This window comes from Lissotriton vulgaris, chromosome 1_1 (assembly GCF_964263255.1).
Source record: "Lissotriton vulgaris chromosome 1_1, aLisVul1.2, whole genome shotgun sequence".
Taxonomy (NCBI): Eukaryota; Metazoa; Chordata; class Amphibia; order Caudata; family Salamandridae; genus Lissotriton; species Lissotriton vulgaris.
In genome coordinates this window covers 591,672,380-591,690,599 of record NC_141685.1, presented here as the reverse complement: position 1 = coordinate 591,690,599, position 18,220 = coordinate 591,672,380, and the positions used below count along the sequence as shown (strand labels likewise).

At 45.5% G+C, this 18,220-nt stretch overlaps 1 protein-coding gene across 6 annotated transcripts in view; it reads left to right on the top strand.

The window, feature by feature from the left end:
• The window catches only part of SSX2IP (SSX family member 2 interacting protein), a 632,083-nt gene that overhangs the window by 433,249 nt on the left and 180,614 nt on the right, over positions 1-18,220 (top strand). For 4 of the 6 annotated variants that reach the window (XM_086954031.1, XM_086954025.1, XM_086954043.1 and 1 more), the window contains one exon: positions 17,486-17,625. In XM_086954031.1, coding sequence (XP_086810157.1) covers positions 17,486-17,625 — 140 coding nt within the window. The remainder of the gene's footprint in view (positions 1-17,485; positions 17,626-18,220) is intronic. The other 2 variants (XM_086954035.1, XM_086954027.1) reach the window with 1 other exon arrangement.

Genomic DNA, 18,220 nt, shown 5'->3' with positions numbered 1-18,220 from the left:
GTCTGACGACAGCAGCACCCGCTAGTTGCCGGAAATTAGTATTTACAATGTCTAAGGCACAGTCAATTATTTCTGACGCCACCCGCTCTCCTTCGACCACTATCTTCCATGCTTCCTGCTGGCGATCTTCAGGGATAAGCCCTAAAAATTCAGATAAATCTGACCACATCTGGCGGTCATAACGAGCTAAGATTGCTAGAGAATTTGCTGCCTTGACAGATGATGCAGCATTGATGGATTTTTTTTGCCTATTAAATCCAATCGTCTGCCCTCTTTATCTGGTGGAGTAGATATGGGAGTGGATGGAGTTTTCGACCTCTGTTGTGCAGGTTGCGAAATTACGGAGTCCGGGCGCGGGTGTCCCACTAGACAGGCTGGAGTGTCTGGCGGTGCTCAATATTTATTTTCAATTCTAGTAAGGACTGCAGGTATGGAAGCAGGCGTCTTCATAATATTCAGAGCTTCCTTCCAGATGAAATCTAGAATTGGTATAGCTCTAGTGACCTTTCTATAACCTTCCTTAAAGTCATGAAGGAAGCAATCCGACTGTTCAATAGTAACTGGAAGCTGAAAACGTGTAGCAGCCCGTTGCATAATATTATGAAAACCGCCAATATCTTCAGGCGGAGAATCAGAGCGTTGTGGCATAGGAGGTGAAGGCATGGGGATTATATATTCATCCCAAGGATCCCCAGGTACGCTATCATGAGGTAGTTCACCTTCCTCTCTGTCATCCTCATCAGATGATGATGTATCTTGACCCCCTTTTGGGATATCTTCTGCAGGGTGTCTTGATGAACTAGACCCCTGTATTGGTAAAAGTGGCATAGGTGTTGTCACCGGAATGGCAGGTTCAATATTAGCAGCTGATTCATGTGGGAACCTCTGCTGATAATCAGCCAACATGGCCTGCAGAACTTGGATCAATTACGGTGGAAGATGACTTGTTTCTTTCGGTCTTGGAATGTTATGTGACTGTCTATGACCGGGTATAAGAAAATAACAAGAGGAGGGAGGGAGAGGAGGAAGTGGATTCTGTCTCCCCTGGCAATTTACATAAACAAAATAGAATCCACTCTGGTAGTGGTAGTGATCCCTACAATGGTGGGGAGCACACAGTGTTGTTTTAAATACCCCTCACACACCAACAGGCCCCTTGGTGTGAGGTTCCGTGACGATTGTAAGTGGTGTTTTCGACTCGCACGAATATGGTCGAGTCTGGTATCTATGAACCGCAAATGACGAGTTTAGTGGGTGTACGCAGTTTCGCTGTGCTAACCTAAACCGTTCGTCTGTTTCGTGGGTTTATCCATCTGTACCCACGGGTTCCATCTTAGATACGGCATCCATTTTGTTTCTTGCCCTCAAGTAGCCAGCGAACGGACGTTGTCCGCTTCGCGACCCTGGGATTCCCACGACATTTGCGGAAGACACATTTCCTTTGAAAGTGTCGTTATGATGAGGGGGATGATACTGTAAGGCAGATGGCCCCGCTCGAGTCTCATCTTGCCGTGCCGGTCTATTGTCTCAGCCGTGCATCTCATTAGGCACGTCCCTTTGATGCCTGTAGCTCGTGTTTCCCGATACCTCCCCTTTTACACCCTTTTCAATCTCCCCACTGTTTCCATCTTACTCTGCACCTGTCCTTGTTCCCTCTTCGATCTGTTTATTGCTGATTGGAATGTACTAATGGTGGGAAGATGGGCTTTTACAGTTGGGAGCCGCCAAATGTTTCCGCACTTATGTTCCGGACCCTGAATACATCAAAGCGACCCCTCTCGGGGATAATTATGGGAACGAAGTTGTAAACCTTTGTGTACCATGTAAGCCTATGGGAGAAATATGTATAAAAAGGAGCGATCCACAGTAGCAAACCGAAGCAGATCCCGCGAACATACTTGTTGTGTACTTCTCGTGACTTCTGTGTTCCCTGCAGTAAATAAACCTCGAATCTTTGACGCCGAAGGAAGTGTCCCGTGTCTCTGTCACTTGTACGCCGGAACAGGTTACCCACAAAGGTTTCAGGTGTTGTCCCCTGGCACCGCTGGGTCTTAAATAACCCAGTCCTTCAGTTGGCGCCCAACGTGGGGCTGCATCAGTGGTACCGGTCCAAGCCCGACGATCGTGAGGAACTTCGTGTGAAATCTCCGAGGGAAGGTGCACCCCGCTTCATCGATCCTGTTGTCGAAATAAGTGGCCCGACGACTTTTCCCGCGAAGATTCCCGCCTCCTGACGGCTGCGATGGACTGCTGCCCTTACTGTAGACCTGTTTTGGCGCCTGGCGTAGACCTTGGTATAGCGAGACGGTTGACGGGCCTTCCTGGTGACGCCATCGATCTTTGAGTTAAGTATTTGTGGGTCGCTCCCAGAGTTCTTGGTTGTGGTTGCTTAGTTGTTGCATGGTTCCATTGCATTTGTGGTTCTTGGTACTTTGTTGTGATATTTGACGACTGCAGCCGCCAAAGACCGAGGGTTTTTGCTCTTTGCTGGGACTTGGTAAATCCCGTAACCCTTGAAGTTTGTGAAACTCGGCTAGTGTGCAAGATGCCTGGTCGCTGTACTCTGTTTAGTTGTTTTAGACGTTGTGGTACGGATTCCCGACTGGAGGACTCTTGTCCGATACCTCCGGTTGGAACTCCCACTTATGAGCTCTATAGTAAACATGGGCTAGGTCTGATTACTTTTAATGAATATTGGATTCGTTACACCAAAAAGATGGTGTCCTTAGTTGGCCACCTCACGGTAGTTTTGAGACCCCGATTTTAGATAATCTTGAGGTTAAATTGTTTAAGAAAAAGTCAAGGCCGGCCATGTTTGATGCCTTTCGGTTGTGGCGCAAAGAAGCCCGACAGAAAGAGATCAGACAGACTAAACGTAATCAGAGAGACGGTGTTGCTACCATTGTAAAGAAAGCAGAGCAGTTTCAGCGTGATAAGGAGGAAAAGGAAAAGGAAGTCTTTGATAGATTACAACGTATGTCTGCCGATAAGTGCTATCCTGCTTTACCGGCGGATACGGACAAAAAGGAGGAAGGTATCGATGACCCCTTAATGTCTTATCTTATGAAATCACCACCTCCGTACTCACAGGATACCGCAGTTCCTGTGGTTCCTCCTGTACCTGTTCCTCAACCAGCTCCTGTCCCTGCACTTCCTGCTGTCCCTGCTCCTCTACCTGTTTCTGTCCCTACTGCTCCTCCACTTGTACTTCCTCATACTCCTGCTCCCGCTGTTTCTACTGTTCTGGTTTCTCCTGCCGTTCCTTCTGTTCCTGGTACTTCTCTTGTTACCCCTCTGGGCTATTCTTCGTCTCCGTCTGTTCGACGTCGTACCCCTTCTGTAGCTGCTAACTTCTTTCATTCTCTTGGTCCTATTCTTGAGTCCGCTGGTTCGGACGGTCCTCAAAGACGTAGTCAGCTTCCTGATGGTAGGGAGCGTGACTTATTGTGTAATATGGCTATGAGTTGGGTGAGATGTCCCGCTAGGAATGCTCCACGTGCGGTATTAAAAACGTTTGAGCAATTCAATATACCGACACAAAGATTTGTTTTTGAAGAAATGTGCAAAGCTTTACGTGACCTAATATTGGCTGACGCATCCGATGATGTAATGACTGCCTTGACTAATCTGCAGCTTCAGTTCTCAAGCGGAATGGTCATAGGTACCAATGTTCGACGTGCAGTCGAGCAATTACTGTCCTTTCGTCCTTCTATGATGCCTCGAGCATTGTTTGTCGAAGACATTGAGGGTCCGTTAGAGGTACCTGGTCAGTTTCCTATGCGAGAGGTTCCTCCAGTGTGGATGCCAGGTAACCCTGGCGCTGCTCCGCCGATCTTGCCACATTTTCAGCGGGTGTGGATCCATCTTCCATGGAAACGATCAGAAGTTTTACAGGTAAAGCAATCTTTGCCTGACCCTCGCAAAAATCCTGCAGGGTACTATAAAGAATTATCGCAGCTTGTAGACGCTACGATAATGAACCTTGCCGATATCGATATGCTGTTTGGCAATGTCGTACCGCAACCGGTATGGGCAAAGATTCGTCAAGAAAACCATGCGGTGGAATTAGGTGGTGATTGGGCTGCTCTTATCGCGGCAGATGCACGACAAGTTGGTGGGGCTAAACCCGAACAGCTCATTACTGACCTCCCTCAGAGAATAATTACCCTAATGAAAACGCTTATGCCTGCTATGAGGGTGAATTGGGACAAACTGTCCGCTTGCAAGCAAAAGAAGGATGAGAGTGTCTCGGATTTCTTCACGAGATTCGAGGAGGCTTTCATCGACCACAGCGGTCAAGATATGGGTACTGAAGGTGGTCAGAGGTTGTTTGTGGACAAATTTGTTTCAAATTTATTGCCTGACTTGAGCAACAAATTAAGAAACTCCGAAAGTGCGTGGGCTGTTTCTACTTCCGCTCAGATATTGGCCACGGCTCAATATTATGAGAATAGGGAGAAAGAAGAGAACGACTGCGCGGATAAAAAGACGAAAGAACTCAAAACTAAAGTGTTGTTGCAGCAGGCTTATCCTCCGCGTTCGACTCAAAATGATTCGCAGCGGAATCGATCGCAGCCACAGTCAAATAGGTCGCAATCGCGAAATGACTCCTCTTCCCAAAGATCTTCGTTAGGGTACAATCAGTGTGCCTATTGTAGACAGGAGGGTCATTTAAAATTCAACTGTCCTGTTCTAAATGATTGTAATAGTGGTAACTCCTCTAGAGGAGGTCGTGGTGGTTCTCAGCAGACATCACGTGGTAGGGGTCGTGGTGCTCAAAATGATCGTTCAGATAACTCATCAAATTCCAATAATTGTTTTGATCAACGTGGATCCTCGCAAGGACGATCTGCGCAGTACAATGTAGACGATTATTATGTCAATCAGGGAACTGACGACAGTAATTACTAGGACAGCCATAGACAAGGGGAGGGAGTGGTATCAGTTCCGGTTGATCAGGGAGGGCCTTACGTCGCAGTTGCTACATCGGGCGTCGTTGAGCCTTTTCTGTTGGACACTGGTGCAGCGAAAAGTTCCATAATGCATTCGAAACTCCCTGGCGCACCTTTGTCTGGCTTGACAAATGTTTCCGTTGGATTCTCTGGCGCCCCCGTTAGCAATCCAGTTTCGCGCCCTTTGCCCCTTACAATTGGACCTCGCGAGCTCCAAGCTCCTTTGATTTTGACTACTGGTTGTGGTGAAAATCTTTTGGGCCTGGATTTGCTAAAACGTTTGTATGCGACTTTGTATTGTTCTCCTGCGGGAGTAAAGCTTACTTTGGGTGAGAGGGTTGTCTCTCCTATGTACTTGTCTCTCGATAAGCTTCCACCGGAATTGAGTTCTCTTCCTGCATCTTTGTGGGCAACAGGTCCCAATGATGTGGGCCTGCTCGACATCTCCCCTTATGTTGTTCAGCTGAAATCTAATGTGCGATTGCCACGTATTCCCCAGTATCGTATCTCTCTTGATGGTGAACGAGTGTTGTTGGCGATCATCTATGATCTGATCGAGAAAGACGTTATTGAGGAGACTCGGGGAAACGTGTGCAACAGTCCTGTGTTGCCTATTCTGAAATGAACTGATCCTTCGAAACCGCCTGTCTATCGTTTTGTTATCGATTTACGGGAGGTAAATAAAATTGTGATTCCTCAGTTCCCTGTTGTGCCCGACATCACGGCGCTACTGACTCTGATTCCAGCATCGGCATCTTGGTTTTCGGTGATCGATCTGAAGAATGCGTTCTTCAGTATTCCGATTGCTGAGGAGAGCAGAGACCTTTTCGGCTTCTCCCTTGGTGGACGTAGTTTCCGGTTTAAACGTGCTCCTCAGGGTTACTGTGAGAGTCCATCCATTTACAGTCAAGCCTTGAAGGGTCAACTGGATGCGTTTATGTTGCCGGCTGGTGCGGCCTTAATCCAATATGTCGATGACTTATTGGTGGCTGCAGATACTCAGGACATTTGCAAAATTGCTACGGTGTCGTTGCTGCAACATCTCTGTGACTTACATCACAAGGTGTCCCCTTCTAAACTCCAATATTGTTGTCAAGAAGTAACCTATCTAGGTCACTTATTGTCAAAGGAGGAAAGGCGGTTGACCCCAGAGAGAATTGCAGCAATTGCGCGAATGACTGTGCCAACAACTCAAAGAGATGTGCGTGCCTTTCTAGGTATCACGTCATATTGCAGGCAATGGATTCCAAATTTTTCATTACTAGCGAAACCATTGGTGGCTCTTACGTGCAAGGATGTTTCAACTCCTTTACCATGGACGGAAGAATGTCAGAAGAGTTTTTCTGAATTGCGTGACTCATTGTGTTCGGCTCCTGTGTTAGGTACCCCTGACTACAGCAAGCCGTTTACATTATATGTTCACGAGAGGGAAGGTTGTGCTTTGAGTGTCTTAACGCAACCTTTTGGTGGTAAGCAACGTCCATGTGCATATTTTTCCTCGACCTTGGACCCTGTAGCTAGGGCATTGCCGAGTTGCTTGAGAGCAACAGCGGCAGCTGCGGTGTCCATCCGACAATCAGCAGGATTGGTCATGGATAATATGCTTACGGTGATGGTTCCGCATGCAGTTGACACTCTCCTAAATCGTACGAAAACTCAGCACTTGACGAGTGCAAGATTGTCTGGGTACGAATTGACGCTTTTGGCAAGTCATATTCAGATAAAACGTTGTAATGTCCTAAACCCGGCGACTTTATTGCCAATCAGTACAGAGTCAGATGAAATAACAGCTCATGACTGTTATTTAAGGACTGAGGAGGAAACAAAAGGTCGCGTGGACCTTAAAAACACTCCTTTGGATGATCCCGATGGGACTTTGTATGTGGATGGTTCATGTTTTAAATTGCCAAATGGTGATGTGACTACTGCGTATGCTGTTGTAACTTTGAATACTGTTGTGGAAGCTGCAAGATTGAATCAGAACTCTGCCCAGGCTGCAGAACTGATTGCTCTTACTAGAGCGTGTGTGTTAGCGAAAGGGAAACGTGTGAATGTGTTTACCGACAGCCAATAGGCATTTGGCGTCGCCCATAGCTTTGGACGATTGTGGAGAGAGAGAGGGTTTATGACGTCGCATGGTACGAAGATTCAGCATGGCCAGCTTGTGAATGATCTTTTGGATGCACTTACGTTGCCTAAGCAGGTAGCGATTGTTAAATGTAGTGCGCATCGTAAGGTGACGGATGATGTCGGTCGTGGTAATGCGTTTGCGGATGAGACTGCTAAGGAGACTGCCCGGAACCTTAGCACTCGAATGTATGTGGCGAGTTCGGTTAGGTGGCCTACAGAAACGAGCATGTGTGAGGATACTATCGAGAGTGTGAAAGCGATACAGAATGAGGCCACCGAGACTGAAAAGATGAAGTGGAAAGAAAGTACGGGAAAGTTGGATGCGAATGGTTGTTGGGTTGACTTGTCGGAACATAAGAGATGGATGTTGCCAGATGCGTATGTGCTAGCTGTTGTGACAATGGCACATGGGTTAGCACATATTAGCGTGAAAGGTATTTGTAAGTTGCTGTCCCCTGTGTGGAAGAATGATGGTATCACGAAATGTGCTGAACGGTTGGTTAAGAATTGTATGGTATGTATGTTGTACAATCCTGGTAAGGGAACCCCAACACCTCCTGGCCATTTTGCTCCCCCATCATGTCCTTTTGAGGTGATTCAATTAGTCTTCATCCATATGGAGAGATGCAATAACCTGAAATACGTTTTAGTTGTGGTTTGCGCGTTCTCCCGATGGATTGAAGCCTACCCTCTCAAAGACAACACTGCCCTGTCGACTGCGAAAATCCTGCTGAAGGAATACTTTCCTCGGTATGGAATGCCTCGGATTGTATGGTCTGATAACGGAAGTGAGTTTGTGGGGAGTGTGATGAAGAGTGTGTGTAAGGGCCTTGGAATTAATCAAAAATTCCATAGCGCCAATCATCCCCAGTCAGCTGGTTTGGTTGAAGGGTATAATGGCACCCTTAAACTAAAGCTGGTGAAGATTCAGGCTACGACTGGTCTTTCGTGGCCTGACGCTTTACCCTTAGCTTTATTGTCAACAAGGGCGACAGTACACTCCCGAGTAGGGCTTAGTCCCTATGAAATAGTGTTCGGTCGTCCTGCGAATGTTTGGGGGGTCCCTAGACCGGGTGTGTTTTCTAGTCTTGAGTACCCAATGTTGATTGACTATCTTCATGATCTGACTGCTAAACTGAGGTTAATTCACCAACAGGTTTACGAAGCACTGCCGACGCAGACGGAGGGTCCAGGCCACCAGCTCCAACCCGGAGACTGGGTGGTTACCCGCAACTTTGCTCGTAAGAAGAATTTGGAACCCCGCTTCACTGGACCCTTCCAGGTCCTCCTTGCCACGAGAACTGCCGTCCGTTTGGAAGGTCGAAAAAATTGGGTGCATGCCACTCATACAAAGAAGGTTCCTATACCTTTACCGGCAGACTCGTGGGTGAGGAAGGGCATTGCTTCAGCTGAAACCGAAGGATTGCCGGCTTTTGTACCTTTTAGCGACGCACAACCTGTCGGAGAATCCTCAGTGCAGCAGAAAGACATTGTTGAACATTTGTCACCAAAAGACTCAAGACCAGAACATTCGACTGATCAGCAGAACTCTGTTCCCTCATCGGATCCTTTGTTTGATGAACAGACACGTCCTGGGAAAACCCGATACTTTTTGCGATCCAGCACTCAGGACTAATAAAGAAATTTCGTTTTCCCCTTGACAATTGCATTATCCCGTTTGCTACGATCAGTCTGAACACCCGTATTATTGTGATTATTTCTGTATATATTGAGTTTCGTTCCGCATGTGTTTTTGCTTCCACAGCTGAGAGACTTTTGTACATACATTGTGAATAAAGGCCGTAGGGCCGCGCGTGTACTTCCTTCTGGTTAGTAGGTCTTGACGCTAGGTTAAAGACTGTCGATTCCTGGGAACTCCTGGGGATTGACTACTGCTACACAGAACGAAGTGCGTCAAGAAACGTTGCGGACGGTCATAGGGGATGGCGTTTTCAAAGCTGATGGACTTGGAAGAAGCTCAGGCGCAAAGATTCAAACTGCAACAACTTATTCGTACCAAATGTTTTATGTTTCAAGTGTTCGTATTGCTTTTGACTGTTTCTGCACTATTGGCGGGTGGGGTGTATTACATGATGTCGTACTTCTTACCTTCTGCCATACCTACTCCTACTTCTGATCCTAAGCTTACCTCCACTGCATCCCCTCATTCCTTCCATATCTTACCCGAACACGAACAGGTTAGACGTGCAGAATTCCGAAATAATTCCTTTATCCAGCTCCTTCATCAGCACCAGTTAGTGGTTAATACTACTAATTGTTGGGTGTGTGGGCTAATGCCACATACCACTGATAAGGGAATTCCATATCTGGTCCTACCTTATAGTTCCCAGGGTTCAGCTCGAGCATTCCAAACAATGTTTCGGAGCGCACTAGATTCTTACCCCAGTCGAGAGCCACGTTCTCCCTACTCTGGCCCTGGCTCGTATCATAAGCCTTTGTCTATAGCGATAGAAGATTTGGATAGAGATATCTATGAGCCGTCGCTCATCCCAGAGGAAGAGGTACAAGCCTATAGGGTCCTGAGTAAGGTCGAGTATAGTGCGCTCACGAGTGAAAAACAGCTTAGAAGCTCGCCTCCGATATGGGTCGTACCCCACATTGGTAATTTCTGTCTAATGGGTCGTGGCCGAAGATCGAAAGCTCGTCTTGGAGAGAGTGCTTGCTCCGAGAATTACATTCTGCCGATGGTCTCGTCCCCTGTGTTTCTGGCTGCCAAGGGTACATACTTTGTCTGCCATGATCGTGCGTATGCATGGTTGCCCTCCGACTTTGTGGGCTCATGTTTTATTGCAAATCTGTTGCCTCCGACGTTCACTGTAGATGCAGACTATCACAAGACTAGAGTTGTGAGGGGCGTAATTAGCGAAGAGGACACTGCCGGTCAAGAGGCAGGAGACTTTTTCAAGGGTTTCCTCCCGTTTTGGGGGCCTATGGTTAATAGTAGGAACCTGAGACAATTGACTCGAGTGGTGGAATCGACAGCTAATATTACTGCCAGTGCCCTTGGTAATATCACCACAGAACTTCAGGCGGATAGGCTTATGACGTTACAAAACCGTATGGTTTTAGACGTGATCTTAGCAGATCGAGGTGGGGTATGTAAGGTGATCCATTCGAGCTGCTGCATTTTCATTCCAGATAACGCTCCGACCGTCTATCAAGCCATCTCAAAGTTGCATAAGATCTGAGTCCATACACGTGGACGTAGGGGATTGGACGCTGCTTGGGTGGTTTTGGGGCCTGATGTCGACTTGGGGTTGGAAGATTCTGATGATTATCGGAGTTGTTGTGGCGTTCCTGTTCACATGTTGCTTTTGTGTGCAGTGTGGTCCTGCCTTATGTGGCCTCTGTGCTACGACGTGTATAAGACAACCGCCTGTTGCCAAAGGAGCTCGGTTGGACAGAGCGATGTTACAGCAACATCTAGATGGTCTGATGAATATCGAATATGATTCTGACTAGTGCTTGCCTACATGAGGGCAAAAGGAGCGTCTGAGGTTCCGTGACGATTGTAAGTGGTGTTTTCGACTCGCACGAATATGGTCGAGTCTGGTATCTATGAACCGCAAATGACGAGTTTAGTGGGTGTACGCAGTTTCGCTGTGCTAACCTAAACCGTTCGTCTGTTTCGTGGGTTTATCCATCTGTACCCACGGGTTCCATCTTAGATACGGCATCCATTTTGTTTCTTGCCCTCAAGTAGCCAGCGAACGGACGTTGTCCGCTTCGCGACCCTGGGATTCCCAAGACATTTGCGGAAGACACATTTCCTTTGAAAGTGTCATTATGATGAGGGGGATGATACTGTAAGGCAGATGGCCCCGCTCGAGTCTCATCTTGCCGTGCCGGTCTATTGTCTCAGCCGTGCATCTCATTAGGCACGTCCCTTTGATGCCTGTAGCTCGTGTTTCCCGATACCTCCCCTTTTACACCCTTTTCGATCTCCCCACTGTTTCCATCTTCCTCTGCACCTGTCCTTGTTCCCTCTTCGATCTGTTTATTGCTGATTGGAATGTACTAATGGTGGGAAGATGGGCTTTTACAGTTGGGAACCGCCAAATGTTTCCGCACTTATGTTCCGGACCCTGAATACATCAAAGCGACCCCTCTCGGGGATAATTATGGGAACCAAGTTGTAAACCTTTGTGTACCATGTAAGCCTATGGGAGAAATATGTATAAAAAGGAGCGATCCACAGTAGCAAACCGAAGCAGATCCCGCGAACATACTTGTTGTGTACTTCTCGTGACTTCTGTGTTCCCTGCAGTAAATAAACCTCGAATCTTTGACGCCGAAGGAAGTGTCCCGTGTCTTTGTCACTTGTACGCCGGAACAGGTTACCCACAAAGGTTTCAGGTGTTGTCCCCTGGCACCGCTGGGTCTTAAATAACCCAGTCCTTCAGTTGTCATGCTTCATCATTGGGGTCTTCGCACCCCTCTCCGGGATGCGGCATGCTGGAACCCACGACTACGTAGGAGCACTGAAAGTGAACTATGTGTTGGTCTGTGTGAGGGAAATAAGTGTGAGTGGTGAGGTGATGAAAGGTGATGGTTAAAAGATACCTGGCTCGTAGGAGAAAAAATAATAAAGTTTTTATTAAGCCCTCGGCTGGTATCATTAAAAAGGTGCATGGTGAGGTTGTCTGTTACAAATTAAGGTACCTCAACCTCAAAAGTGCGTCGACATGTTTCGGAGTGTAAGAACTCCTTCTTCAGGACAAGGATATGCACAACTATCCTCACCTTACTCACATGGGATGTAGATGTGAAAGTGTACTCTACAAAAGTTAAAAAGGTGAAATGTACCTATTTGTGTTATTGCGAATAAAGTCTGTTGCGCCCAATTGCCGTTAATAGTACAGAACCTGTGAATGAACAAAAAACATAATAAATCATAACATCACAATTGGACATCGATGATCAATAAAAAAGACCTATTCAATACATAGGAGGGTGATGAAGAACCAAAATGAGGTCCAAGAACCCTGTAAAGGAAAAAGGACATAGACACACATATAGACAAAGACACACATTGATTGAGAATAAAATCACCATGAGATTCCCTAAGTTGGAATTCTAAAGGGAAAAAGACATTTTCATATACAGTGCTTACTTATGGACAAAGGCTAGTTGGCCTCATGAGCCAAAGCGTAGTATTGGGGGTTCTTTCTTCCTGCACAATGTGGCAACCTGCAGGATGTTAAAAAGCTAGGTTTAGGGTCTTAGATGCTAATTCTCAAATGTAATGTAGATGCCACTACCTTCAATGACCAAACTCACGGTTTCTGGATGACCTGGTGGGCTGCCTTCCCCTCAACGCTGCTCCGACGGTATGTCGAGTCGTGCTGACCTACCCCCTTATATATTGCCAACAATTGCTTTAATTAGTGCATAATTGAAAACTGGAAATGCCCAAAGAAGGACTTAGTCCTTCGTAATGAAGAAGTACTGGACATTACTTTTGAGAATTAGCATCTAATACCCTAAACCTAGCTTTTTAACATCCTGCAGGTTGCCACATTGTGCAGGAAGAAAGAACCCCCAATACTACTCTTTGGCTCATGAGGGCAGCTAGCCTTTGTCCATAAGTAAGCACTGTATATGAAAATGTCTTTTTCCCTCCAGAATTCCAACTTAGGGAATCTCATTGCGATTTTATTCTCAATCAATGTGTGTCTTTGTTTATATGTGTGTCTATGTCCTTTTTCCTTTACAGGGTTCTTGGACCTCATTTTGGTTCTTCATCACCCTCCTATGTATTGAATAGGTCTTTTTTATTGATCATCGATGTCCAATTGTGATGTTATGATTTATTATGTTTTTTGTTCATTCCCAGGTTCTGTACTATTAACGCCAATTGGGCACAACAGACTTTATTTGCAATAACACTAATAGGTACACTTCACCTTTTTAACTTTTGTAGAGTACACTTTCACATCTACATCCCATGTGAGTAAGGTGAGGATAGTTGTGCATATCCTCGTCCTGAAGGAGTTCTTACACTCCGAAACATGTCGACGCACTTTTGAGGTTGACGTACCCTAATTTGTAACAGACAACCTCACCCTGCACCTTTTTAATGATACCAGCCGAGGGCTTAATAAAAACTTTTTATTATTTTTTCTCCTACGAGCCAGGTATCTTTTAACCATCACTTTTCATCACCTCACCACTCACTTATTTCCCTCACACACACCAACACATAGTTCACTTTCAGTGCTCCTACGTAGTCGTGAGTCGCAGCACGCCGCATCCCGTAGAGGGGTGCGAAGACCCCAATGATGAAGCATGACACCAAGGGGCCTGTTGGTGTGTGAGGGGTATTTAAAACAACACTGTGTGCTCCCCACCATTGTAGGGATCACTACCACTACCAGTATGATCGGGTATAGACAAGTCCTCCTGATAAAAATGTTCCTGGTAGTCATCCTCTTCATCCTCTTCCTGACACTTTATTCTTAACTCTGAGGGATGGCGTGCAATCCCAAAGGGGCCTTCTTCCTCAGTCCTCCTCATCAGAGTCCTCTTCCTCTACATATGTTTCCAGTATATGCGACGGCAACAGAGGAGATATATTAGACTAATCCTGGCTATGCTACGTTTTTAACTGGAAGTGTGTGTACATTGACAGGTGACGTTTGAGTTTGTGGCAGCATAGACAAAGCCCTCGTAGATGTAGTCTTGGTTCTTAAGTGACTCTTCACTGACAGTTGGAGTCTTGACCAAAGGTGTAACCTCCAACTGAGTTGTTGACGGGATAGTCGTCGAATGGCTCGTCGTCGCTGTAATTGTCGTTGACTGTGCTGCCATCGATGGGCTCTTCACAGACGTGCCGTCATCGACTGTGCTGCCGTTGATGGGCTCTTCGTTGACAGTGCTGTCGTCGACGGTACTGTCGTCGACGGGACCTCCATCGATGGGGCCATCGTCGACTGGGCAGTAGTCGATGGACTCTTCGTCGACGGTATCTTAGACGTTGACGGGCTCTTCGTCGACGACGGTATCTTAGACGTTGACGGGCTCTTCGTCGACGATGACTTCAACGTCGACAGGGTTTTCGTCGACGATGACTTTGAAGATGAAGGAAACTTCATTGAAGGAACTGACGCCGACGGTGCAGTTGACGGTGATTTAGAGATGGAGTGACAGAAGATGCTTCTTTAGGTCCAGAAGACTTTTTAGAAGTTGAAGTTTTTGAGGACACTATAGGAGAGGTTATAGCGGCAGTAGAGACTGTAGATGAAGTACTTGAAGTAGAAGAGGTGACAGAAACTGTGTGAGAAGACTCCAGAGAAAGAGTCTTGATCTGGGCTTTACTCACTGTCTTTGTAGCTGACGATTTGGATGATCCTGTAGTTGGAGAAAAGGGTAATTAGAAGGAGGAGAAGACGACCTCCTTGAGGGTCAGAAGCTCTGAGAGGATTTATGGTGTTTCCTACCCCCTGTCTCTAGATCTGGCTCTTTTACTGGATGTAGAAGCCCTGTCCTCATCTGTAGAAGATGATTTGAGCCACAAAAGAACCCTTGTCTCCCTGATGGTTTTGGCAAGGAAGGTACGACAAATCCTACAATCCTTGACAATGTGATTGGGATGTAGGCAGTAGATGCAGTCCTTATGCTGATCATCTACATGGACCCTCTTCTTGTCACAGGTCCTGCAGGCCTTGAAGAGAGCTTTCTTCTCAGACATTCTGAAGAGAAAATGAAAAAACTGAGTAGGCACTCAGGGAGACTCCCTTCCAAACGACGTGTCCTGTCCTTGATTCCTGCATGTGAATCTATGAAAGATATACTGGATAACTGTAGTTACAGATAAGTAACTTGTTTTCTTACCAAGTGTTTTACATAGATTCTTTAACGACAGGTAACCAAAGAGAAAGTTGCGTGGGGCTAACTAACGTTAGCATCACAGGAACCTGTCCTATCGTTTAAAATGACACTTTCTCACTGTAAGGGGACTATGAACCCTAAACGTAAAGAAATTCAGTTGGAACTGGGCGCTTCCGGGTGACATTCTGCTATACTCGACGGGTGTATTTTTCTGGTGTGCATCTTGCCTGCATCAGAGCTCTACCAATTGTTCCCCTCTTTATTCCCACCACTGATGGGGCAATTAAATGTCAACTATATTCAGGGTGAGAAAATTACAACCATTAGGTGAGAATATGCACAAACTTGCTAAGCTTTGGGTGTTAACCTACTTACTCGGGGCACGCAAAACACACCTCTTTTGGAACATTTGTTACCACATGATCAAATGGATCTAGAAACGTATGTTCTATGAAAACAATCTTAAATGGAGGAATTTGCCTACGGATACCCTCAACCTTGGCCTACCTCTACATCGCACTAACACTACTCCTTACCTTGAGAAGTAAACCTTCCTCTAACCCTAACTCTATGCTTTATCCAAACCATTTGGTAACCCTGTAATTACTCTTTACCTTATCACAACTCTAAACCTCATTTTAGCTATAACTCTACATTTTACTTTCAAGCAACTCTACCTCGGACCCTAAGCACAAGACTTAACCATAACTCCATGTCCAGCTCAACCCTGCGCTTCACCTTGTTCCCAACCTTAAATACACTTCTTCTTGTGCTTACCTTATTGGTGTTCTCAGTACTGGTGTGATTAATATACTGACTCTAATGTTTTAATTGATTTAATGAAATCATAACAATGAGGATCCATGTTCCCTCTAATTAATTTCCTCTTTGTGCGACAGTGTAAGGTCTCTGTGCGCTGCATCCAAGGGTATGTGCGCCAAGAACCCAACCTCGCCTGTGGGTGCAGCAACAAATATCAGTGCTCTAACAAGAACCAGAATGTGTTGTAGAGCTCAACTATTTAAGACTGGTGACTTGTGCTGCTCATATAAAATATACTTCACATCTATGCACTTTCAGTTCTAATCATTGTAAGGTGGCTGAATAGAGAAACAAAGGTTACAAATCTACTGTGAAATAGCCAAGATGGACTAAGAAGGCACATACAGCCCAAGGGCATATATTATGGAACTAAGTTATTGTGATTTGTATATAAAGCATTATGCCTGCTTGTAATACGAAGAACTTCAGCAGAACATGAATGTCGCACAAGGAAAACTATCATGTTTAGGAGACTATATATTACTGATTTTTAAAGCACACAGCCTATTAAGAAAAGGAATGCAGCCAGTCCAGAAGCGTGTAATTTCAGAATCACTAATATATATATTAGTGATTCCTTTTGTCTATGGGAGCACGTCAGAGGGGCAGATTGGGTGCCTTTTTTTTTTTTTAAGTATTCATGTAAATCGCAGCGCCCGTCATGCTCCTACATAGCACTGCAATAAACACACAATCTGCCCCACAGCTTCGTTCTTATTTACAAAAGGAATGCAGCAAGTCCAGAAGCACGACGTGTGCTTTCAGAATCTAGTTCAGCAGCAAGTGGCTCCAGCACTATCTGCATTCCTTGCCTTTTTGAAATTATGCATGTTAAGTGCAGCGCCGCATAGAAGCACGATTGGCAATGCGATTAGCTGGAATATTTTCAAAAAAGCCCTACAATCTGCCCCGCAGCAGCGCTCTGCTAAAAAAAAGGAATGCAGTGTGTGCAGGTGCCACTTGCTGCTGAACTTAGATTGTGACTCTCCTTAACTTCGCAGGCTGCAGTGTAAGAGGGACACTTAACTGCCGCTCCTGTTCGCCTCTTCCACGGTGGCCTCTTCCTCCCGCAACAAGGAAATGACAATTTTTAGCGCCACTCGCATTTTAAAAGCAGCCACATGAACGGTCTCTCGCGGGATGTGCTGTGTTGGCACGCACACTTCACATACAACACTGAGCGCGCAGGGCAGCAAAGGTGCACACATATCTTACAGGGAACAGTGGTGGTGGGGGGTGCACCTCATGTTGAATTTAGTTGTGCATTCGCCTTTGAGAATTGGGCCCACATTGTTCTCTGTCTTTAAAGAAGTGGGAGGGACATGATGTAGAAGATAATTTTTTTGCATTTTAAACGGACAGACATCACTGGAAAAAAATAGGCATTCTTGCCAAGTGGTCATATAAAAAAAATTGGTATGAAGATTCATATGTGAAGAGAGATATTTAGTTATCTTTGTCCTCCTGCACAGTCCTTGGCATCCGCATGGGTACATCGCCTCTATATATATTATTTTCGATATCAATGGTATTCACTGAATTATAAAACCTGTTGCTTTGCTGGGTAGAACCCTAACATTTGGGTAACGTGTTTTGTTTCTCCATCCCCTTACTGTTTCTTGTACAATACGTAATTTGTAGTAGAACGTACAAATGCATTTCAACTAAGCATTGTTTTTCATAAAAGTGGCTGTCAATAAATGAGTAACAAATTGTACATATTTTATCAGTAGTGTCTCTCGTCCAGGATGGAGCTTTACTTGAACGAGATGTGGTTAATAGAGAAGTTCATGAAGAGGAAGTTGAAAAACTGAAAGCAGAAATTAATCAGTATACAGAGATTATTAAAACTCAGCAGCAACTATTACAGGTAGGTGTGGGGATGTACATTTCATATAACCACTCCTTATTACTTCTATTGTTGCATCTCCTCTGGGTATGTTTTTGGTTCTGCAAGTTAGGCTCTTCATTGATGGACATTCACGTTAACATATTGACCCACTGTATTTGTGGATCCTGAAACGTTTTAAAAATAATCAGGATAATGAATGCTATGCATTGATTTACAAAGCCTATCACAGGACAACATTTATTTCTTGTAGTTATTAAAATTCAACCCTTTCATGAAGACTACAGCAGTGCAGCATCTAACCTAAAAACTACTGCTTAAGCTGTTAACAGTTGACGACAATCCTTGGCAAAGCCAAGAGATCTGGCATTGACTGCCAGCCTTTTGACTTTGGCAATTCTTGGTTTGTTCAGTCATGGCTTCTGCAAAGCACTATTGTTGGTGATTTGGTTGGGCCTTCATCAGTCTAAAACTACATTGAGTAAATTTTGGAGTTGGCCCTCTGCAGGGTCACCAGCTAACTTTTTGAATTCTCTCCTTCAGTTTTCTGAAATTGTTTTTTTTATTGGCATTTGGGCATTATGCACTTTAGCACCGCTACCAATGTTGAAATGCT